The sequence below is a fragment of the Primulina eburnea genome, chromosome 15, assembly GCF_022965805.1.
Source record: "Primulina eburnea isolate SZY01 chromosome 15, ASM2296580v1, whole genome shotgun sequence".
Taxonomy (NCBI): Eukaryota; Viridiplantae; Streptophyta; class Magnoliopsida; order Lamiales; family Gesneriaceae; genus Primulina; species Primulina eburnea.
Genome location: NC_133115.1, coordinates 4,150,255 through 4,175,226, shown reverse-complemented (window position 1 = coordinate 4,175,226; position 24,972 = coordinate 4,150,255). Strand labels below are relative to the sequence as shown.

At 35.3% G+C, this 24,972-nt stretch overlaps 2 protein-coding genes and 1 non-coding gene across 3 annotated transcripts; all 3 read left to right on the top strand.

Annotated features, from left to right (window-relative positions):
• Positions 1-5,888: 5,888 nt before the first annotated feature.
• LOC140815744 (small nucleolar RNA R71) lies at positions 5,889-5,994 on the top strand. Its single transcript, XR_012114393.1, has one exon. It is a non-coding gene; the product is annotated as a small nucleolar RNA R71 (small nucleolar RNA).
• A 3,987-nt stretch (positions 5,995-9,981) lies between these two features.
• Positions 9,982-17,128, top strand: LOC140814418 (dirigent protein 21-like). The gene is made up of 2 exons (XM_073173390.1): positions 9,982-10,041; positions 16,535-17,128. The coding sequence occupies exons 1-2, from the start codon at positions 9,982-9,984 to the stop codon at positions 17,126-17,128; spliced, it is 654 nt and encodes a 217-aa protein (XP_073029491.1).
• Positions 17,129-21,965: 4,837 nt separating this feature from the next.
• Positions 21,966-22,803, top strand: LOC140814270 (dirigent protein 21-like). The gene has a single exon (XM_073173204.1). It carries the CDS (start codon positions 22,121-22,123, stop codon positions 22,694-22,696), a length of 576 nt encoding a protein of 191 aa, XP_073029305.1. The 5' UTR covers positions 21,966-22,120; the 3' UTR covers positions 22,697-22,803.
• Positions 22,804-24,972: the final 2,169 nt, after the last annotated feature.

Here is a 24,972-nt window from a genome sequence, read left to right as displayed (position 1 = left end):
GGAAAAAGAGCCCGATATGCCGGTTGTGAGCACTCATGGTAATCTGAGAACTGATAAGCTTGCCCACATCGATTGGGTACTCGCTGGCCAAAGCGAACAGCAGTATCGCCCGCTCTTTCTGAACCTCGCTCTTGTGCGAGACGGGCATCATTCGTCGCGCCACAAACAGATACCAAATAGCCATTTCAATTTTCAAATATCTCTCCTCAAAACAACTCGGCGGTCCGCCCATCGGTTTCCATGTTGCGCCCGGATGGCAAAGGGTTTCGAGAATTAAATCATAGTTCGGGTCGGCGGCCATTGCCTCGTAGAGAGAATCGTCAACCGCGGCAGTCCCCAAGAGTTCATTGATTTTAGTCGCGTCGTACGATACATGTTTTCCCCGAACAAACACCCTACCATCACGCGCCTCGGGGGCATTAGCATAGAATTCACGCACCACCGAGACTACCGTCGCATGAGGTTGATCACAGAATTGGTCCCATCCACGCCTGCTCATATCGACAAGAATATCTAATTGGCGGTCCTCATATTGTTTCCGAACCCCCCGCTCGGCTATAGGATTCCTATGAATTTTAGCATGCTCGTATCGAGCCCTAGCCTCCACACTAATAAAACGATGTCTATCAAACGCGGGAGACGATGAAGAAGAGCCGGGGTTACCTTTTTGTCTTTTAGGAGCCATAGGAGTGGAAGGATGGAAGAGGAAGACGATGGCCGGAGCAAAGACCCGATTGATGAACTAGGCATGTGTTCCTACGAAGAAGAGTCGCCTTGCCGAGGTTTGGAGAAGAAATCGACCACCTGCACACAAAAATTGAGGGAGAGAGTGAAGAGGAATTAGGGATTTTGAGGGTAGGGGCCGTGCAGAAAATGAAAGGGGGAAAGGGGTTCGCGACTTAAAAGGCAGTCGCGCTCGAGCGGTAAAAAATTACCGCTCGAGCGCCGAGTCCTCGGGAAAAAAAATTTCAGAGGCAGATGTTCGCGCTCGAGCGGTAAAAAATTACCGCCCGAGCGCCAAGCTCTCTGGACATTTGTATGAACTTCGCGCCCGAGCGGTAATAAATTACCGCCCGAGCGCCGAGCTCTCGGGACAATTCACACTTTTTTTTTTGTATAAAAAAACATAAAATTACACTAAAATCAAATTGAATGCAAGATGAAGGAAAAAAGAATAGTTCTCAATTTATAGTCGAGAGCTTGACTGTCGGTCCGTCTCAGTTCAGATGATCTTGGAACCGTGTGATTCCAAGTTGTGGCTCAACTGTGCCACCCATGTAGTGCTTGAGGCGCTGGGCATTGACCGTGAATGTCCCGTCCTTCCCATCTTTCAATTCTACAGCTCCCGATGGATAAAATTTTGCGATCACGAATGGACCAGACCATCGTGACTTCAATTTTCCGCGAAACAGTCGCAACCGGGAGTTGTAGAGTAGGACACTTTCGCCTTCTTTGAATTCTCTCTCGATGATCCTCTTGTCATGAGCCTTCTTTGTTTTCTCTTTGTATGACAATGCAAGATCATATGCCTGATTCCGGAACTCCTCCAATTGGTCTTGAAGCAAACGCTGTTCACCTGCATCAGTAAAATTAAAGTTCAGCGCTTTTGTTGCCCAATATGCACGATGCTCCAACTCGACAGGTAAATGACATGCTTTACCAAACAAAAGCCTATACGGTGTAGTGCCGATAGGTGTTTTAAAAGTAGTCCTATACGCCCAAAGAGCATCATCTAACCTCACCGACCAATCTTTCCTACTGACACCTACTACTTTCTCCAAGATTCGCTTAATCTCACGATTCGACACTTCCACTTGACCACTCGTCTGGGGGTGATAAGGGGTAGAGATCTTATGTGTGACACCATATTTGCTTAAAAGTTTTTCAAAGAGTTTGTTGCAAAAATGAGTGCCACCATCACTAATGATTGCTCGTGGTGTTCCAAAGCGGTTAAAAATATTTTTCTTCAAAAATCTTAGAACCACTTGAGCATCATTAGTGGCGTATGCTTCCGCCTCTACCCACTTAGACACATAATCCACCGCCACCAAAATGTATTTTTTTGTGAAAGAAATAGGAAATGGTCCCATGAAATCTATCCCCCATACATCAAAAACCTCACACTCAATGATATTATTTAAAGGCATTTCGTGACGGTTAGAGATGTTACCTGACCGTTGGTATTTATCACAATGTAGCACATAAGAACGAGCATCTTTAAAGAGGGTTGGCCAATAAAAGCCACATTCGAGTACCTTAGATGCCGTCCTCGTTGGTCCAAAGTGACCACCTACCTCACGGTCATGGCAATGGTTGAGAATCTTATAAAACTCTTCCTCCGCAACACACCGTCTTATCATGGAATCTGCACAAATCTTAAACAAGAACGGTTCCTCCCAAAACTAGTATTTCACGTCAGAAAAGAATTTCTTTCGTTGGTGAAAAGATAGGTTCGGTGGAGGTGTGCCTGTGACAAGAAAGTTAGCGAAATTTGCATACCATGGACAATTTCTCACCTCAAATAGTTGCTCATCCGGGAACCAATCATCGATAGCATTATCAACAGAATCATTACAAATACACTCTAATCTAGATAAATGATCTGCAACCACATTCTCAACACCCTTCTTATCTTTTATTTCTAAATCAAATTCTTGCAACAATAGAATCCACCGAAGTAGGCGTGGTTTTGCATCTTTCTTCGCAAGTAAATGTTTCAGTGCAGAGTGGTCAGTGTAGACAATGACTTTAGACAAAACAAGATATGCATGAAACTTGTCAAGTGCAAACACTACTGCAAGTAACTCTTTTTCGGTGGTAGCATAATTCAATTGTGCCTCATCTAAGGTTTTACTTGCATAGTATATAGTGTGGAATACCTTGTTCTGTCTTTGGCCGAGGACAGCACCTACCGCAGTATCACTAGCATCGCACATGATCTCGAAAGGTAGATCCCAATCCGGTGCTACCAAGACAGGAGCCGTCACCAAGCGCTCCTTCAACTTCTCGTATGCCTGCAAGCAATCAGAATTAAAGTTAAAGGATACATCTTTCATGAGTAAAGAAGATAGAGGTTTGGCAACTTTAGAAAAATCTTTGATAAAACGCCGGTAAAAACCGGCGTGGCCTAGAAAACTTCTAACTCCCTTTATGGACGCCGGAGGTGGTAAGTTCTTAATCACTTCAACTTTCGCCTTGTCCACCTCGATTCCGTCCCCCGAAACCTTGTGCCCTAGGACAATTCCCTCTTGTACCATGAAGTGGCATTTTTCCCAATTAAGCACCAAGTTTGTCTCCTCACATCTCCTCAACACTACCGTCAGATTCTGCAAACAATCATCAAAAGAAGAACCAAATATCGAGAAATCATCCATAAAAATTTCAAGAAAAGTTTCTATCATATCATGGAATATAGCGGTCATGCAACGTTGAAATGTGGCAGGGGCATTACAGAGACCAAACGGCATGCGGCGAAAAGCAAAAGTGCCGTAAGGACAAGTGAAAGTGGTTTTCTCTTGGTCCTCCGGCGCAATCATAATTTGGTTGTACCCCGAATACCCATCCAAAAAGCAATAAAACTCATGACCCGCTAACCTCTCAAGCATCTGATCGATAAAGGGAAGGGGAAAGTGGTCTTTACGGGTGGCATCATTCAATTTTCTATAATCAATGCACACACGCCATCCCGTAACAGTCCTAGTGGGTATTAATTCATTATTTTCATTTGTGATAACAGTAATCCCACCTTTCTTTGGCACACATTGAACGGGACTTACCCATGCACTATCAGATATAGGGTAGATAATACCTGCATCGAGAAGCTTAATCGTTTCAGCTTTCACTACCTCTTGCATCTTAGGATTCAATCTTCTCTGAGGTTGCACAAGAGGTGAGTACTTCTCTTCCATCAAGATCTTGTGCATGCAGACTGATGGATTGATCCCTTTGATATCCGCCACCTTCCACGCAAATGCACCCTTGTGTGCTTTCAATACTTCCAACAGTTTGTCCTCCATCACATCTGTCAAAGCAGCAGAAATAATGACAGGTAAAGTGTTATTCTCACCTAAATACACGTACTTGAGGTGTGGAGGCAACGGCTTCAGCTCAAGTGTTGGGGGATCCTCGATGCTTGACCATTGAGGGGTCAAATCTCTTCGTTCTCCCAGATCCTCTAGTCGCATCCTCATTGACCTTCTCCATGGTTGGTTGGCATTAAAGTGTGCCACAATTTCGGCTCTTTCCTCATCCAATTCCTCTTCTCCCAATTCAGTATCGATAGTGGCCTCCAAAAGGTCCCTAAGAGCATCCTGCACATAGTTAGACGCAAGAGAGTCAAACGCATCAATTCTAAAACAACTATCAGAATGCAGTGTGTGCTTAAGTGCATTAAACACATCAAAAGTAATCTCTTCGTTGCCCACTCTCAATCGCAACTTCCCTTCTTGCACATCAATCAGTGCCTCGGTCTACCCAAAATCAGAGGCATCTCCTCATCCTCATCCATATCAAGCACCACAAAGTTCGCAGGAAAGATAAACTTGTCCACTTTCACTAGCACATCCTCAATCACTCCGCGGGGGTACTTGACAGACCTGTCAGCCAGTTGTAAAGACATCCTCGTCGGCTTAGGCTCTCCTAATCCGAGTTTCCTGAAAACAGATAAGGGCATCAGATTAATACTTGCACCAAGATCACACAATGCTTTACGAAAAACAACATCACCAATCATGCAAGGGATAGAAAAACTCCCTGGGTCTTTTAGTTTCGGTGGGATTTTGTTTTGCACCAAAGCAGAGCAACTCTCAGTCAAGTTCACTGTCATGTGATCCTCCAATTTTCGCTTGTTAGCTAAGATGTCCTTCAAGAATTTGGCATAACTAGGCATTTGCATTAAAGCATCGGCAAAGGGAATATTGATATGCAATTTTTTAAACACCTCAAGAAATTTACCGAATTGTGCATCTAGTTTTGCCTTTTTCAATGCTGCAGGGAAAGGCGGGGAAATAACAATCCTAGGATGTGCCGTGGGTGCTGGTGTAGAGTTAGATGACTTACCTTTTGACGCCTCAGCCTGCTCATCCGGTACTTGGCTTTTCTCTTTCTCTCTAGGCTCCAAAATCTTTCCACTCTTCAACTCAATGGCCTTTACTTGCTCTTTTGGATTAGTCTCGGTATTACTTGGCAAGGTGCCCGGCTCTCGACTTGCTATCATCTTGGCCAACTGTCCAATTTGATTCTCGAGCCCCTTTATTGATGCATCTTGGTTTTGGAGTCGAGTTTCAGTGGATGAGATAAACTTAGACATCATTTGTTCCAAGTTGGACTTTTCTTCTCTAGGAGGATCGGATCTGTACATCGGTTGTTTCCCATATTGTTGTCCTCCTTGCGGCCTATTCTGACTGTTTTGACCGCCCCATGAGAAGTTGGGATGTTGCCTCCACCCAGGATTATATGTGTTTGAGTAAGGGTCATTCCGTGGACGGTTTTGGACTCCCACTTGATGCACAGGTGCTCCTTCGGGCACATAGAATGGATTGTCATCTTGACAGTCTTTCACATAGTGCTCACCTCCACATTTCTCACAGAATACCTCTTGCAAACGCATAGCCGTGCCACCCAAGTTCAAGCCATCTATTTTCCTGTTTAAAGCATCAAGTTGTGCAGTAATAACAGAAAAATCAGTTACCTGGTGCACTCCTGCACTTCTCCGCTGGTTGTTTCTGTCAGATTGAGGATGATAACTGCTAGCAACCATCTCCTCCAATAACTCATATCCTTCTTCCGCAGTCTTCCTCAATAGGTTCCCACACGCTGCACCATCTATCATAGTACGGTTAGGAGTAAGCAAACCGTAATAAAAAGTTTGAACGACTAACCCAAGTGGTAACTCGTGATGTGGGCATCTTCGTAATAGATCCTTGAAACGCTCCCACGCCTCATATAGTGACTCTTGATCGAACTGAGCAAATGTTGTAATGTCAGCTCGCAGCTTCATGGTTTTTGATGGAGGAAAGTATTTGATAAGAAACTCCTTCGCCATGTCCTCCCATGTAGCGATCGAACCTACATGTAAACAATTCAACCAAGCTTTAGCTTTATCACGCAAAGAGAAAGGAAATAAACGCAGTCTAACAGCATCATCAGAAACTCCATTAAATTTAAAGGTATCGCAAATCTCAAGAAAATCCGCGATGTGTGTGTTTGGATCGTCCACAGCAGTTCCTCCGAATTGGACGGTGTTCTGAATCATCTGGATAATGGCTGGTTTTATTTCGAATTGGTTTGCCCGCACAATCGGCCTCACAATGCTGGGGCGTGCACCATCCAAAGAAGGTTGGGCATACTCTAACATGGGTATGCGGCGTGGCATCTCAATTCGTCTCTCGTTTTGGCGCTCTGCCTCCTGCTCTTGTTCGTGCCTCTCCATCAGTTCCTTAAGTCTTTGCTGTTGTCTTCGTCTGCGGAAAGTCCTTTCAATTTCAGGGTCACACTCAAGCTCCAAGTCAAGTGACTTTGGCATGCACCGGAAGAGATATCTGAATCAAAATATGGAGTGTTAGTTCAGTAAAAATAAAATACACTAAAGAACATAACTAAGAATATAATTGTAGATTAACAGTCCCCGGCAACGGCGCCAAAAACTTGATCGAGCAAAACTTGCACTATGAATTCCCCAAGAAAATATGATTTTGTATGCTCAAAATGTAATCGCAAGTGCACGATGTCAAGTAATAGTATAGTGTATATGAATACGAGTATCGTTCCACTGGAGACTGTATTTAACAAGTATTATTTTAGTTATTGAAACTTTAGCGACGAAGTTTGGTTGTTTGTTTATAACTACTAAAATGCAAGAAAATTAAATAAACAAGTTCAAAGATTAAATGATAAAATATGAATGCTAAATCAATGGATTAAATTTCAAATGATAAAAGAATTTGTTGGGAATTCTGGTTCACCTACCCCTTATTAATTAATTAATTCGTTCGATTGTGTTCTACGCTTCCGACAGGATTTCCTATTTAATTGAACACACTCTCTCGAGCTATGCCAAACTAATTCACTCAATGAAGTAATTAAATGTCTTTAATCATTTATCAAGAATGAACCGCATTTCGATTGATGAAATCCCCTAGTTTTCGACCCTAAGGACTATGACTATCGGCACGTATCCAATTTCATATGTCTATGCAAATTGTAGATCCGCAGATTATACTACTCGATCCTATCACTAGTTATTCTCTCGAACTCACTCGTGATATAAAATCGTCGTAAAAGTTAGCTACGCTCAAACGACACAATAACAATCGTAGTGTAATCAAGAATAAAGCACAACTCAAAATATGAATTAATCAACTAAAAGTTTGGGGTAGGATCCCCTTTAATCCCAACAAATATGAAAGTTAGCTACTAGAATTCATAATTAAAATAAGCAAAACAATGTTTAAACAAAGGAAAATAAACTAGAAATACTAGGCGTGACGAAATATGCGAAGAACGATGCCCGGAAACCGTCGAATCTTCAATCCAAGTGCAAAAGTCCTCCAAAATCCCTTTTTTGGCTCTCAAAATATGTCTGAAATCTCTCAATCATCCCCCCAATTCGTCCCCAAGACTTACCATATCGTTCCCCATCATCAAATCAGGCAAGAAATCGCGAATAACAGTTTCCAAAAATAGGTGGCGCTCGGGCGGTAGAAAAGTACCGCTCGAGCGCCACATTCTCTGTAATTTTCCTTGGCATATGCAGCATTCGCGCTCGGGCGGTAGAAAACTACCGCTCGAGCGCCGACCTTTCTGTCGAAGTTCCTTCGGGGCTTTCATCTCGCGCTCGGGCGGTAGAATTTCACCGTCCGAGCGCCAATCCTTCTGTCCTTTTTGTCTTGACTTGGCACTTGGCTCCGATTTTTGGTTGTTCCGGCCTTTTTTCCTGCAAATTAATCACGCCCGAGTGAGATAGGATAAAATGCAAATATTTACTCTAAAATGAACAGAAAGTAAACGAAATGCATACATGCACCATGCAAACACAACTAAACCAATGCAATAAAACACGTAAAAACGACACATATCAACATCGTGATGTGGAGTCACAACGCCTCGGAGGTCTTCCACCCCAAAGCTGATGATGGGGTCTTGTGGTAAGTCTGCACCCCTAAATATCTCAAAGTTCTCCAACCTTCTCCCATGCACTTTCCGAGCTCGCCCAGAGTCTCCATCAGTAGCACCACCCAAGATCATATGAATCATTCCTCTCGTAGGGTGCTTATCCTCATTCGTTCCCCTCCTCGGTTCGACGGGCTCCTGAAGGACATCTTGACCTCGACCTTCGCCTCTCTGCTCCCCAACCCCCTGATTTATCCATGGAGGGCCCTGACCACGTCTAGGGGATGGGCGGGACCTCGGTCGACTCCCGAATGCGGATCCTTCTCGTCTGTCCCGCGAAGGCAATCTAGCACTACACTCAACCCTTCGTGACTTCTCCCACATCCCCACTGGCTCCCTCACCTCCATCACCTCGTCACGACTCCTATCCAGGGGAACATGTGATGAGAATTGTCCTCTACTTCTAGTTCTATCCTGCTTTCTTTCCCCACCCCTCTTCCTTCCTCCTTTCTCCGCTCCCTCAACTCTACTTCCTCCGGGCCGGTTCTCCATCCTTCTGTACCGTTGGGCATCTTCCAAGTTTACATATTTCTCAGCTCGAGCCAACAGATCATCATAGCTCGACGGAGGCTTCTTGACCAGCGACTTGAAAAACTCCCCTTCTCTCAGTCCTTGTGTGAAGGCACTTATCATGATATCAGGGGTAGCCGCTGGTATTTCCAGCGCTGCACTGTTGAAACTCAGGACAAATTCTCGCAAAGTTTCATTCTCTTGCTGTTTCATCACAAACATGCTCAAATAATTTTCTGGTGCCTCTTGCTGTAGAAAATCGGTGCAAGAAGGCAGCTGAGAAGTCCTCAAAAGAACGTATAAGTTGGGCTGCAAGGTGTTAAACCATTGTTGGGTTGACCTCACCAACGTGCCCAGAAACTCCCTGCACCTGACCCCATCCGAATATTGGTGCAACAGAGCCGCATTCTCAAATCTCCCCAAGTGTTCTTCAGGGTCAGCATGTCTGTCATATTCTCCAACGTTTGACTGTCGGAAATTTGGAGGAAGTCCTTCTTCCAAGATGGCCAATGAAAAAGGACTTCCTCTCTTTGGTACCGGCGCTCGGCTTCCTACCTGCTGCCTCAACATGCGTATCTCCTTCCACATCTCCCCTATCTCACTAACTTCCCCACTTTGGAGGGGATGCGTCTCTTCAACCGGCTCTGGTGGCCCTCCACATTCTCTTCTTGCTCCTGGCGAGCGACTTGCTCTTCTGCAAACATAGAATTTTGATTCCTCTTCATGGCCTCATCCACAGTTCGGGTGATAAATTGGACCAGCTGTTCCAGGGTCAAGTTCTCCACATTCTCATTGGGACGGGTTTGCTCGACCCTTGTCTCGTGACGGGGCTGCTCGGCTCTTGTCTCTTGACGGGGTTGTTCCTGTCTCGTCTTAAGACACAGTTGTTTCTATCTTGTTTCAACATGAGATTGTTCTGGTCCTATATGAGGACGCGAAGATGCTGAGTTAGCTCTTCTGCTCCCTCTCCTGCCTACCATCTTTACGTCTCAACTCAAACTTCCCACAGACGATGCCAAGGGATACTCACGGGAAATTTAGGGTCCAATTCCGGCAAGCGTCACTAGTACAGATGCAGGGTTTTGAAATGGTCCTGAGCCTGAAATCACAAAGAAAACCGTTAGAAGGGGGCCAGGAGGGTGTCCTGGCGTAGCCCCTCCGACGCTCAAGTCAGTGACTGAGGATATATGGGGGAAGCAGCTAAATGTGCTGCTGAAAACATTATATTGAATCCATAATCATACGCTCAAATTAAACCTGATATTTATAGGTGAATACCTGGACTGGTTATGAGCCATTCACATGCGGGCTTTAGATATGGGCTGGGAGTTTGGGCCGGATCTTGATGGGTTCATCCCTGGGGTATCAATTTCAAATATTAGTAGTGGTTGCGAAAGAGAAAATAATTTATCATGATGAGTTGATGAATAGTGGGAATGTAGTTTTTTCATGATGCTCTTCTTCCTATATTGAAAAAGTGATGTCATTGTTGAAGTCAATTATTGGGAAGCAACAGACGAGTAGAATAAATGATACTCTTGTTGGTAAATGGATAGATGTGCCAATTCCTCATATTAACAATGACATATGATAGACTACATTTTTAAAAGATTTAAGTAATTCATACTCTTTCATTGTTGGTGCCAATATTTCAATTCATTTCATTTCAAGCGACTTCTCTATCTTTCTTGGCTTACATTATATAGGTCATCAAGTGGACTTGAGCCTTAAGATGGAGTCAAGATTCTTGGGTCGACATTTTAGAGGGAAAGTAAGCAATGCTAACATGATTTCTATTAAGAAGAAACATTTTCACTTGAAAGTACTGATGTCGAAGCTGATATTGATGATTTTGTTAAATTGTTTATATTATTCATATTAAATTGTATAATATTTTTCACTGATATTTATATTATTCATAGTTTTATCTTTCCTCGTACGGATGATCTTAACACATTTTTTAAGGGCAAAAACTTGTGTGAGACGGTCTCACGGGTCGTATTTTGTGAGACAGATCTTTATTTGGATAATCCATTAAAAAGTATTATTTTTTTATGCTAAGAGTATTACTTTTTATTGTGAATATGGGCAGGGTTGACCCGTCTCACAAATTGAGATCCATGAGACGGTCTCACATGAGACCTACTCTTTTTTAAGTTTGTTGAGGCATATGGTGCCTTTCAGTTTCTTTATCAAGAATTACATAATCAAGGAATTAAAACTTGCATGGATGATTGCACAATTGGGTTAATGGGAAGATTTATTTTTATTAATTATTGTGATATTATGTTTTCAAACACTTGGCAAAAACTTGTGTGAGACAGTCTCACGAGTCGTAATTTGTGAGACAAATCTCTTATTCTGGTTATCTATGAAAAAATATTACTTTTTATGCTAAGAGTATTACTTTTTATTGTGAATATCGGTAGGATTGATCCGTCTCACAAATATATATATATATATATATATATATATATATATATATATATATATATATATATATATATATATATATATATATATATATATATATATTATGAGAAATTAAATTTTTTTTTTATGCATTGAACATGGGGATTTGAACATAGCTAGAAACCATTAAACATGGCCTTAATACAACGAATCTACTTCATAAATTAAAAAAAAAAAAAAACTCTAAAAATTATGGGAAGACTTGACAAGGAAATTGAAAAGTAAAATAAATGAGACTGGAGTGTAGAAACATTAATCTCCCCAAAAACCCATTTGTACAAAAAGACTAGCCAATTTATCAAAAACACTTTCCTCATAATTAAAAAAAATGCGACACTTTTTCATCATCTTGAGTGATATAGTGATATAAACTTCTCTCAATAAGAGATTCATGAGTTCTCTCAATAAATTTGCAACACCTTTTTAGTCGATAAATTTCCAACATTAATTCTACAGATCATTTGGTTGATTTTGATGACCTATGATAATTTTTTTTTGCATATTAACAATGATAACGAATATATTTTAAAATTTAATTATATTGAAACATAAATTGTGTTAGAACTAAGTATATAAAAACAAATGAATGAACACACGAATTATTTTTGGAAATTTGAGAACCAAATTTGTCTATGTTCTCATTATTCCGTTTAAAGAAAGTTTCACTACAAGACTTAGATTTATACAATCAAGTTGTACAAACATATCTTAGTTGATGTCACACTCTCAACTATAACTCCTAGCTTTCTCAGGCAGCCTGGAAAACACGTCCTAAACAAAACAACTGATATACCAAACGGCAAGCTTGGAGATCAAATCTGACTTCAAAAACTGTTCTTCATCGGTACCAAACAGAATCGGTCTTGAAGGTTGATTCAGGGTGCAACAACATGTTGTTGTAGGATGCGCACATTGATTCTTGAATGATACGATGTTGACGACGTTGAAATCGTGCTTTAATACTCGAAGGTGCTCCTTGGTTGAGCATATAAGACTTTGAAGTGTGAGCATGTATATGGATGCATCATTGCTTCATAGGATGGACAATAGAGTGATCAGATAACAATGGTGCATTATGATAGTGGTGATGAGTCCTCTTAGTGTTTCTTGGTTTATCAATTTTTTGTTTACATCAAAACTTAATTAATATCCAATCAAACATAATCAAGAAAATATAAATTTGTAATTATTTTTGGAGATCGATCGAGAGCTGCGTTACTTTGTACGTACAATAAAGCTTAAAAAAAATTATAATTATTTAACAAGTATTAATAGATATTGTGCATGATAATTCTTGTTATTTAATTTTTTTCCCTACTGATAATTTACAACCTTTTTCATAACTACAATATGCAAATTATTGGATTGTACACATTTTTAATTTGGATAATTATTTTACTCTGAAGCTAGTCTGGTAAAATATTATTTAACTTTTGTAAAAATTAAAAAAATATATGTCATCAATTAGTGAAATAAATAAATAATGTATAGTTTTGTTAACATGTCTCTGTAAATAAATATATTTAAATTACTTGTACATTGACATTTCCAAAGATAAATTTTTTAAGTAGCAAGTTTCATCCATTTGTAATTTTTAAAAACAGAGAAAATTAATCGTGATACACATGATGCAAACAATAATCACACTCACATGGTATCGTGCTTTATATACATATATATATATATATATATATATATATATATATATATATATATTTGTGAAGGTTTGCATGTAAAATTTAAAAAGTCAAAAGTATTATATATGAAGACAAAAACTTGTATGAGACGGTCTCACGGGTCGTATTTGTGAGACAGATCTCTTATTTGGGTCACCCATGAAAAAGTATTACTTTTTATTGTAAATATGGATAGGGTTGACCCGTCTCACAGATTATGACCCGTGAGACGGTCTTACATGAGACTCACTCATATATGAAACTTTATGTTGTATTTGGATAGACGAATTTGAAATATATAAATTTCGATTATTGTTTTATCGTTAACAATGAAACAATAAATGAAATTTTAAATTCATAACTTGTTTACACATTATTTAGACAAAATATAATGAATTTCAAATATCTCGATTACCGCGTGAACTTGAAATCCTCAACCAACTAGAATTATACCTAAAAATAAACCGAGAACAAATGTCAAAACTAAAACAAAAAAAAAAAAAAACAAAAAAGTGTAATTTTAAGTACGTAACTAGTATTTAATCCGTGCGATGCACGGGATGATATTATTAAAAATTAGTGAAAATAAATAGATATTTAAATTGAAAAAAATAATATAATTATAAAAAATAAAAATAAAAATTATTTTTCGCTAATTTTAAAAAAAATTCTTAAGTACAACGCATGTAGATTAATTTTTTTGGCTAATAATCACTGTCATATCTCAAAATTTTAGATTGTGTTAGTCTAAAGCAATGACATGATGCTTTTCGTGCTTAGTGTATTGATGTCGGCCACCAACTTTAATACATATTTAATTATTTAATTTTCGAGAAACTATATATTATTATTTTTTAACATGTGATAAAAAAAATTAAATCACATTCTATAAAATTAATGAGAAATACTTTTTTAAAAATTCAGTAATTTCGTCTAAATCCACATTCACAAACAATTTTGTGACATGACACGTGTTTGACACATTTGAATGATAACAATAATTATTTAATCAATATTTTTATCCAAATGAGTTGTGATTTTATTTACAAAATCTTTTCATAATATACACAACATCCTATTATTTCGAAAGAAAAATGAAACATGTGGTCATAAGTAAATTATGTATAAATCAAAAAATTTATTTAATTAACATTTATTATGTGTATTCCAAAACAATTTTAATAAATTTTATAAGGTATCTTCTAATAATTAAGATGCTTACTTTCTTTAGAATTGATTTAATCATTTCCATTACATGAAATTTTATACCATCATGTATCTGTGTACTTTGTAATATAGAAGAAAATTATCACATTAGTAATACCTAATAATTAAAATTTTGTACAAATAGATGAATAATACTTTTTAATTCTCGATCATTAAAGACATATTTCGAAGTGTCTTGTCATTCTCGTTGTTTTCATATGTAGGTAGTTCATAACAACGAATAAATCTAAATTTAAATGAATATTATATTTTGGAAGGATTCAACTCATATATGGTGCTGAAAAGAGGAGTAATTTCAGAATTCAATCTTGGAGTAGATAAATTTAGTAAGATAAATAGAATAAAATTGATTTCTAATATAATATGCAATATTGCTTTATTTATAATTTTAAATTCAAATAAGACATTTCAAGGGACAAAAATTATACATTGAATGCTTTTGACAGAATTATATCATACATTAACTCTTTCAAATTATGAAAATCTCGAATTGCATGCATTGGGTGTCAAATATTTTTGATTATGAGGATAATATATATGTTTATTGAGAGTAATTTAATGTTCATTTGAAACTATTTTGAATAGAGTCTCTTTTAATTTTTTTCTTATTTAAATTTTTAAGAAGACAATTCAAGATATACAATATACATATGGTTTTGGAAGAAAACTACAACGCATTAATTCTTTCAAATTAAGGTAATTTCGAAATAATATGTAATTGAGATAAAAAAAATTTATAATTATTAAATGGTAATTAAATTAATGTTCATTGGAAAACCTTTTTGTAGTGATAACTTTTAACACTCAACCAATTTTATTTTTAGAAAAATTAATTAAACTAATTAAATATTGTATTTCTTTTTTAGTAAGTAATTTGGGTAGTAAATTAATTAAAATAGAAAAATTTATTTTTGAATGATTTTATCTCATGAGTGATACTGAACATTTGCAATCATTTGTATTTTAAATTTATTTATACATTTTTAATTAAAATGATTGATGTAATCAATGCAGAATTTTTAATATAGTTTATGTTTTTAATAGCCTGGAAGCGACTCCCAAAACATGATCGACAGATTGCAATGAGGCTGGCAAATGTACTATGTCAATTAGTGATATAAATATGTTTAAGAGACCAAATTCATTTCATAGAGGTTATTATTTAACTTACTCAAACTAGTTGATTTAAAATACGATTTTAAATCAAGTAAATGAGAAATAAATTTTTTTTTTGATGCATTGAACATTGGGATTTGAACATAGCTAGAACCATTAAACATGGCCTTGATACAGCGAATCTACTCCATAAATCCAAAATAAAGCTCTAAAATTATAGGAAGACTTGACAAGGAAATTGAAAACTAAAATTAAGAAAAAAGAGCCAAAAAAAAAATAAAAAATTCCCCCATTTGTAATATTGTTTCAAAAGACTAGCCAATTTATCAAAAAATTGTATGTGACTGTAAACTCATGTAAAATCTTCATTTTTTTCTATGTGGGAAAAGTGTATTACAATCATCTCTTTTTCAAAAAGTGCCGTTCTCATCGTGGCCTGAATCTAGCTCCTACATGTTCAAGAGGTGTGACTCTCGTGATATAGTACTTTGATCTTCATAATACTTATTTCCCGGTGTTTCTGCCGATGACCAACTTTGATAATATTCCGTCACCTCCTAAGCCCAAGCTCACGCAAGTGCGACTACACAATAAGCTCTTATAGCTACTACTTTGTTTTCGTCATCACTTTACGAAAATGGTTAACCAAAGTTGTAGAACTCAATTGTATCTTATTATATATAAACTCTTTGAAATCTTTAATTTTTCTCACGTGCAACGAGCGTATTACACAATTTTTTTTAATCTATTTTTATGCCAAATAGTCAAATCCTTGGTGATGTAGCCAAAAATTATGATTATCCGAACTACTCTACTGGTTCGTAATCGGGTCTTCCAAGTAACTGGTGGAGAGAAATCTTTGTGGGCTATCACCTGCGTCACAAACAAAACGTCAGAGGCGCTGGGATAGACACTCCGACGCTCAAGTCAGGAAATAACTCCTAGATCGTAATTGAGAGCTAAAAAGTTTAAGTATCCAAAAAAAATCATCCTCCAATAATGAGAATACTCTCTTATTTATAGATTTTTTTGGAGAGTGTATAGTGGGTTTGAGCTTTTATAATTAATATAATGGGCTTGGGCTTTTATAATTAATTTGAATCTCATTAGTCATTACCCATCACTTGGCATCACCGACCAATAAGGAGTTCATGAACAAGTTGGTAGTAATGGAAGTCTTGAACTCATTCGTCGTTCCTAATTTATTTTTCCGATGTAAGGATAATAATTGAATATTAATAAATAATAGGTGAATTCTAGCTGCCACATTTGATTTTTCACTTTATATCCCATTATCATCCCCCGATCACTTGCCATACCCAATCTTTCCTAGTAAATTCTCAATTTTTTTTTTTTTTGTTTAGAAACCAAATATGTCCAACCTAACAGTAGTTGTGATCTTGATGCTTTCCTCATTGATGATATCAATACCAAATTCGTCTGCCAAAGAACTCGGGAAAGATGAAGATTTAGAATGGTTTCGGAAGCTATGCCAAGAAAAAGAAAAAGTAACCAAGCTCCATTTCTTTGTACAAAACAAACTAGCTGGAGAAAATAGAACTGTGTATCAGGTAGCAAATTCTTCCATCACTTCCAGTTCGCCGACCAGCTTCGGGCTAGTTGTGGTAGTGGATGATCTGCTGACAGTCGGGCATGAAGAAGATTCGGGGGAACTTGGCAGGTTTCAAGGGCTGATCGCTTCCTCGGACTTGAAGACTGTGGCTTTAACCATAAACATTAACATAGTTTTTACATCGGGTAAATATAATGGAAGTACGCTGTCTATTTTCGGAAGAAATCAGTTACAAGATGCCACAGTACGTGAGCTGCCTGTGGTTGGCGGCACCGGAGTATTCCGCATGGCACGTGGATTTGCGATCGCCAGCACTTATAGCTCTTTCAACGCTACTACCGGCTCTGACGTTTTGGAATATACTATCTATGTTTCTCACCACTGATAACTCCGGATATATGCTTGCTGGCATATCGAATGAATTCGGGCTCAACAAATAAAAACCATGCTTAGATGTATGGGATCTGCATTGTGTTTCTTGTTTTTGCGCAACTTTTCTTTTACTTTCATTTTTGTGCAATTTGAATATTATTTTTTTATAATTGCAATTTGAATATTATGAGAACCCAGAAATCTGATATGTTACACTTCTTTACTTCGACACTTTCTCGATTGATAAAGTTATAACATACGTCGGACAAGTCAAACATCCCTTTGAATATCATAATTAAGAACGAAGTAAAAGACGTAGTGGTAGGCATTACGGGTCCTATAAAATTTATTCAATTAGGGAAGGAGATAAGTTGAATGATTAAACATTTTTGTTTTGTAAAAATGTTTGGCTCAAGTTTTACGTAGGATTTTTGTGATGCGCTATTATCTTATCTAAATATATTGATCTATCATCTTTATATTATACATCATTCATCGTCTCATACGTTAAAGTTGAACTTTAATACAATTTGACAGGCGGTGAAACAAAAATTGAAGTACTGAATGAGTCTACAGGTTCAGTTTTATACAACTTTTTTTTATTTCATTATATTAATGTTCCATAAATCCACACGTTATAATAATAAGGAGCTCATGATCTATTTTCTTCTGTCTTTCTTTCCTTTTTTTAGACTTGTTCCCTGAATGAAGCATTCTGGACATCCGGTAGACAATTTTTTAACAATCAATGTGTGTTGCTCGCTTAGCCGAGATTAAATAACATGTGGATGCAAAATCTCCATTTGTTGATGATACAGATTGTCCTAGAAATTGAGATGAGGATGTCAAGCGTAGCAACAATAAAATCATTGAAGTTGTCAAATGCATTAGTTTTGAGCAATCTGCTGCTAAATCTGCTTTTGACCTTTTCAAATATTATATTGCCAAACAAATGTTGTCTACCAGGGAAGATGTGACTATGACGGCTTTTCGGTCTAAAATCAAACTTTTTCAAAACTCAAGCAGATGTTGTACTTGCTCAGACTGATCTTTCATCTACCGTTAATGCTTATATTAATTCTCTCTATTCACTTGAATCCAAAGTCGAAGCTCTCTATGTGCTAACCTTAGTGATCAATCTCAATCTATTTAGTCTTTGGATAATCGGGTTGGCAACCTTTCTGAGCACTTATTTGAATTTATTCATCGGGCCAAAGCCAGTGTTGCTAAAAAAAGGGAAGAAAATGCCAGAAAAAAAGCATAAGCAGAAGCAGAACCTGCACTATATCAAGTTGCGAGTGAAGGTGAGGAGATACAAGAGAGGAATAGACTGAATATCAGGATTTTTTTAACTTTAATTACTATATTCATTATTTTCATCTCGATATTCACACCTTGCTTGTTCATATTCTTATCCTATATTTCTTGCTTTATAATTTTCTAGGTTTTGGCATCACCACAAAGGGGAAAATTGTTAAGGTCATCTTAATTGTGGTGATGTATTGATTAAGGAAAATCAGAATTTAGAGAAAACTAGAGTATTTTGAAAACCAGAAAACTTAAGAAGAAATCCAGTAGACAGTCAATATCATACATTAAGCCAAACTAAATTACAGAACTTCATAACCAGAAACAGTAGACATCATGTTAAGTCTCTTGTGATACAAGTTAGACTAACATCAAATCATATAATCTTTAATAAGAGACTGTTATTTCTGTTTTGTTTGTAACTTTCACAAGAGGATGTCTCTACTTAATATGACGTTCTCTACAAAAGTACACTTTATTTAATGACATCAAATGAACCGCAGAAGATTATTTATTACTGATCTCTTTAACAAAGTCTATTCTTTGATTCATGTATTCTTAACAGGAAAAAAAATATTAATTTCTTTCTTAAACGTTAAATATCAACTATATAAAATTCTCTCGAGGATTCACAAAATCACTCCGAGTCTTGAACTTTGAATTTACCATGAACGATCTTTAAAAATATTCAAACTTTTCAAAGCCTCGGAAAATCATCACACACTTTAAATACTTATCAAATTCAGAAGGTCATATGTGCCGTCTTTATTCACAATCATTCATTGTTTCTTACAGAGTCTTCTAGTGATGTCTCTTGGAAATAGAAGAATGAGAGACGTAGAAATTTTTTCTTATTCGATCTTCCATAAACAAGTTTTTATGTCTTATTATCTTCTATTGCATTCAATTTCATTAAAAAGTTGTGGATTGTTTCCGCACTTATCAAATAGTTTGCTCCACTTTCCAAAAATTAGACTGGCTTATAACTTCTTAAAACATTTCAGAAGCACATTTTTCAAAAGTAAAATTTTTTGAAGTTGTAAAATGTTTACTCAACCATTTCTAAACACTTGATCGATTTTAAAACACATTTTAAATGCCTTATAATTACGATTAAAAGTGTCAAGATAAAATTTTGATATATTCTTCTGACAACTTTTTCAATGAAAGACATGTTGAGGTGAAAAAAAGTTGGAGGCAATGGACTAAACCTTTTTTTTTTTTTTTATCACTTGGAATTACCACTTTAGCAAGCAGTATAGTTATTTTTTTAAAAATAAAAATAAAAAACAGCAACAAAAACAATCGCCATTTCTAACGGCGGAAGGTTTGACAGAGCATTTTCTGTGACATTGACTCGGTATAAAATTAAATTTAAACTTTGCATTTGATTTGAACCAGTTGAAACTTAATTCGATACAATTCGTTTGTGTATATTTTCAATTGGTGTCGTGCAATTTCTTGTACTTTGTTAAAAAATGTGACGTCTATTTTTGGTGAAATTTTAATGTTATAAAGAAAACCCAGAAATCTGATATTGTCAACTCTTGGACTTCGACACTTTCTTTATTATCAAATAAATAATATATCTGGGGAATTCAAAGCATCCCGTCGAACATGAGAAATACGTATTAAAAGATAAGACACTAGCTAGTTGATTATATATTTCATTTAAAATAATTTGATTCATATTACACATCTTTATTTCATTTAACGTTTAGTTCAAGTTCTACGAAGGTGTAGAGTTATAATTTATTATGTTATCCACATATTGGTTTATCATCTCATCGTACGTCTTTTATCGATGATCTTATCTCACGATCCAAATGGTAGTATTATTCTGAAACATAAACTTTTACTTTAAAGGTAAATAATACAAGCTGTATTGCATCTTTACAAATTTTGTTACATGAGGCTGGAAAATGTACTAGGTCAATTAGTGATAGATTATTATATATGTTTAACGTGTCAAAGTCATTTTCTAGAGGCTATTTTTTAAAGGCTATAAAATTTATTACTTAGACTTTGAGTTAGACAAAATAAAGAAACATTGTTGAATGAAATAATTGTTTTTATTGGGTAAAACAATCGAAACGTAATGTTTAAGCAGTTATACAATTTAAAAATATGTTTTTGAACTATTTTCACAAGATATAACTTTTGGTAAAGCGATAAGTGCTCGGTCTCACAATTGGTATCAGAGACAATATCGCATGTTCGATTCTCATTTATTGCAAGAAGTAGAATTATTGGGAGGTAGATGTTTGGTGCAATAATTTTCTTTACTGAGTAGAGCAATTGATAAGTGGTGCTTGAACTTTTGCATGGTTTTAAAAGATTTGAGTTACACCGTTACCATCGGCTATAACTTTAATTTAGTAAAGCGTCAAACGCTCGATCATACAAACAAGACCGTTGATTTTATTATATTTTAACATATTCAAACTAGGTGATGGAAAAAAGTGAGTGAGGACTTTAAACAACTCAAGACGAATGAAAAATCAGCATGCAATTAATCAAAATTTGACGTGTGTCATGATTTGTTGATTATTAATTATGTGTGGTGGTTGGCTTATATATCTACTTTTTTTTTTGGCAACCAAAAATTTATTCTGGTTTACACCCAAAGCAACAAGAAGGAAACGAACTCCATCTCAAGTCAGATTTCATATTACACAAAACTTTTATTAGACCATTTTACAATTCAATTTTATGAGACATATCTCCAAACTCATTAAAAACTATTACTTTTTACGATAATAATATTACTTTTCACCACAGATATGGACAAAATCGATCCGTCTCATTGATATAGTTCCATACAGGGGCGGAGGCATGTAAGGTGGCCCAATTTTTTTTTTTTATAAAAAAAAATGTATATGTAAATTTTGGAATAATATGATATTAGCTCGGGTAGATCAATTTAAAATATTAAAAGATTTTAGAGTTTAAAATTCCAGATTTCTGGCTCCGCCACTGGTTCTATGAGACCGTTTCAAATGAGACTTACTTTATATATCTATATGACGTTAATGTGTTGTGATATTTTTGAAACAAAACTTGATCCATATCTCTTCTTGATCAAACAACGAAGCAAGCAAATAATATGTCAAATATCGACAAACAATATTAGTAAACAAACAAATATCAAATTAGAGTGATAACAATGATTATATTAAATTAATGATATAGTCAAAACATGAATAGTGAATACATGACAAGAAATTAAAATTAATCAATCCAATTAAAAAAATGAAGAGATCTATATCAGTGTTGAAACGTTAAAAATTAAACAAACATCTAATCTTGTTTAAATCATAAAAAAATGCATTCTCAAATACAAAATCATAAAAATGAATTCAAAACCCTTTCTATGAAATAGTCAAATCCTTGGTAGAAATCGACGTTTCTTAGAAAAATATATAATCTTATTTTCAGGCTCCACAAATCAATGGGATAAAAATTGAATATCTTAATGGGTAAAATCTCGTTGCCGCAGTTTCTGTAGTTTCTCGTAGGAAAAAGTCTTAAAGTACTTGTGGGTACGGAATCAATGCCGGCTTGAATGTTTCTTTGCGTGAAAATTAATTAATCCATATAAAATTTTCCCAGTTGCTATATAATCCCTTTATCATACACCGGCTTGCTATACACAAATTACTTGTAATCTTTCCTAGCTAGTAAAATTCTATATTGCATGGCCAACCTAATAGTTGTGATCTTGATGCTTTCCTCATTGATGATGTCAATACCGAATTCGTTCGCAAGAAAACGATGGCCGGATGACGATTTAGAATGGTTTCGAAGCCTAATCCATCAAAAGGAAAAGGTAGCCAAGCTCCATTTCTTCATTCAAGACATTTTAGCTGGTCCAAATCAAACTGTATACGAGGTAGCAAGATCTTCCATCTCTTCCAGTTCGCCCACCACGTTCGGCCAAGTTAGCGTAGTGGATGATCTGCTGACAGTCCGGCCTGAAAGAGATTCGGAGGAACTGGGTAGGGTTCAAGGGCTGATCACTTCCTCGGACTTGGAGATACCGGCATTAACCATGAACCTTAACTTTGTTTTTACGTCCGGTCAGTATAATGGAAGTACAGTTTCTATTTCAGGAAGAAATCAGATATTGAATGCAACACGTGAGCTGCCGGTGGTTGGCGGCACCGGAGTATTCCGCATGGCACGTGGATTCGCGATCACCAGCACTTACTCTTTCGACCCTACTACACTCTACGGTGTTTTAGAATATACTATTTATGTTTCTTACGTCTGATTACTCCCACATACGCACGCTTGCTGGAAAATCGAATAAATTTGAGCTCCACAATATGTAAAAACCATGCTTGGATGTACGGTTATGTTAGTATTGTGTTTCATTTATTTGCACATCTTTCCAACTGGTGTCATGCAATTTTTGTTCTTTATTACCAAATGTGACGACTACGTGTTTTGTCATGCAATTTCAATTGGTTGTATGCAATTTGAATATATATATATATATATATATATATATATATATATATATATATATATATATATATATATATATATATATATATATATATAATAATGTACGTGTGTTGCACGTGGAAAACATACGTTGAATTAATTAGAATTTTAAATAAAATTAGTTAACTCAACAAAAGATAATATAATAGTATTGTAAATTTTGATAATTCGTGTTAATTAGCATATGTAACTAATTAAGAAAAAAAACATTTTTTTTAAATTTTAAAAAAAGATTTGGACTACTAAAATTTTTCTCATATATTTCTTATCATATTGTTTTCTTTTTTTTATTTGTCATATTATCTCAATAATGCATATATTTTATTACAATATTCAATTATTACAATCTTTTTTGACAATCAATGATCTGCAATTTTTTATTTATAATTTTATTTGATTATTATTCTCTTTCATGTAAATTGACAACAATTTTTAACCGGATGATTTTACTTTTCTAGTTACATTTAATTTATTAGACACTTATAATTGGTAACATATAAATTACACATTATTATAACAATCTATCATCACATAAAAAGTACTGATGGACTGATTTTAAAAAAAAATATTGATTAAATGTTGTCATTTATTTGTAATTTATAATAATAATATTTTTGACGATAAATCATCTTTTTACTGATTCTTATTATACTTATTTTAATATTTCATATTAACTCATAAGTATAATTAGCACAATTAAATTACTAATGTCATATTGGTATTACCTCTAGAAAAATAATATATTTAATTTTTCTAATTGTTTAAATATCTTCACGGGATCATCTGTGTATCCTTATCTTGAGAAAAATTCATTGCATTTATAAAGTTTGAATGGTAAATATAACTTTACAGTATACATTTAATTTGAAAAATGAATTCATTGTATGACAAACACTTCTTCCATTTCTATTTTTTGTGTAAACCAAAAGAGTTGATATTTTTTCTCTTTTATCTTTTCTCCAATTCACAGTAAAAAGCCTATTAGAAAAATATTTTTTATTTATTGTTTTTCTTGTCTATATATTTTTGTTATATGTGAACATATATTCTACTTCATTGTTTTAATTGTCATATATATTTACTATATAGTTTGTGTACATTGAAGATGAATAAGTTCATTTTGTAGTTTTTTATTACCTGAACTTAGGTTGATATATTAATATGTGATATACATAGATATAAGAATATTCAAATTCAATTTATTCACAAAGATTTTTATAACAAATACCAACTCAAAATAAAAAAAATTAGGATTCATAATTATTTTATATGATATAAAAATAACATGTGGAAACTTTTTTTGACATTTTAGTTACAAAATACAGTGATAAATACATGTATGTGCACTATTGCATTGTGTCAATTATAACTTTCTTTAAATATCTTATTTCTCACTCAATAAACAAAATTTGTTTATTTCTTATTTTGATTATCGACAATTCAATATTTCATTTACATGTTTTTGTTAATAATATTTCATGAGTTTTATTCTATATTTATCCAATTTGAAAAGGATAAATTATAATTCAATCTATAATAATATTTGAAAACTGTAGAATGGTTCTAAATTTAAAAATCGAGTAACATGTAAGGGACCAATTCAAAATTAAAAGTTGATGCAACATGTTTCTTCTAGCTCTACAATCGAATAATATAGGATCGAACGTTTGTCGCTTTACCAAAAGCTATAACTGATACTAATGATGCAAGTCAAATCTTTAAATCGTACAACAGCTCAAGCGCCTATCCATTGTGGACCATTATTGTACCCAACAATCTATCTCCTAATAATTGCACCAATTGCAATCAATTAAAATCAAAGTCGCGATATTGGCTATGATACCAATTGTAGGCTCAAGCGTATACTGTTTTATCAAAACATATAGATTATAGTAACGGTGCAAATCAAATCATTTAAATAGTACAACAGCTCAAGCGCAACATTTCAATTACTCTACCCAATATGATCAATTATTGTACCCAACAAATAAGTTTATGCAAATAACCATTTACTAAATCATATGAACTTATATTACATTT

Excerpts from the sequence above, each read along its gene's own strand:
- LOC140814418 (XM_073173390.1), top strand. The coding sequence starts at position 9,982 with ATGCGGGCTTTAGATATGGGCTGGGAGTTTGGGCCGGATCTTGATGGG. Across the intron at positions 10,042-16,534 it reads TTGATGGGTTCATCCCTGGG|AAACCAAATATGTCCAACCT; the intron begins GTATCAATTTCA and ends TTTTTTGTTTAG.
- LOC140814270 (XM_073173204.1), top strand. The coding sequence starts at position 22,121 with ATGGCCAACCTAATAGTTGTGATCTTGATGCTTTCCTCATTGATGATG.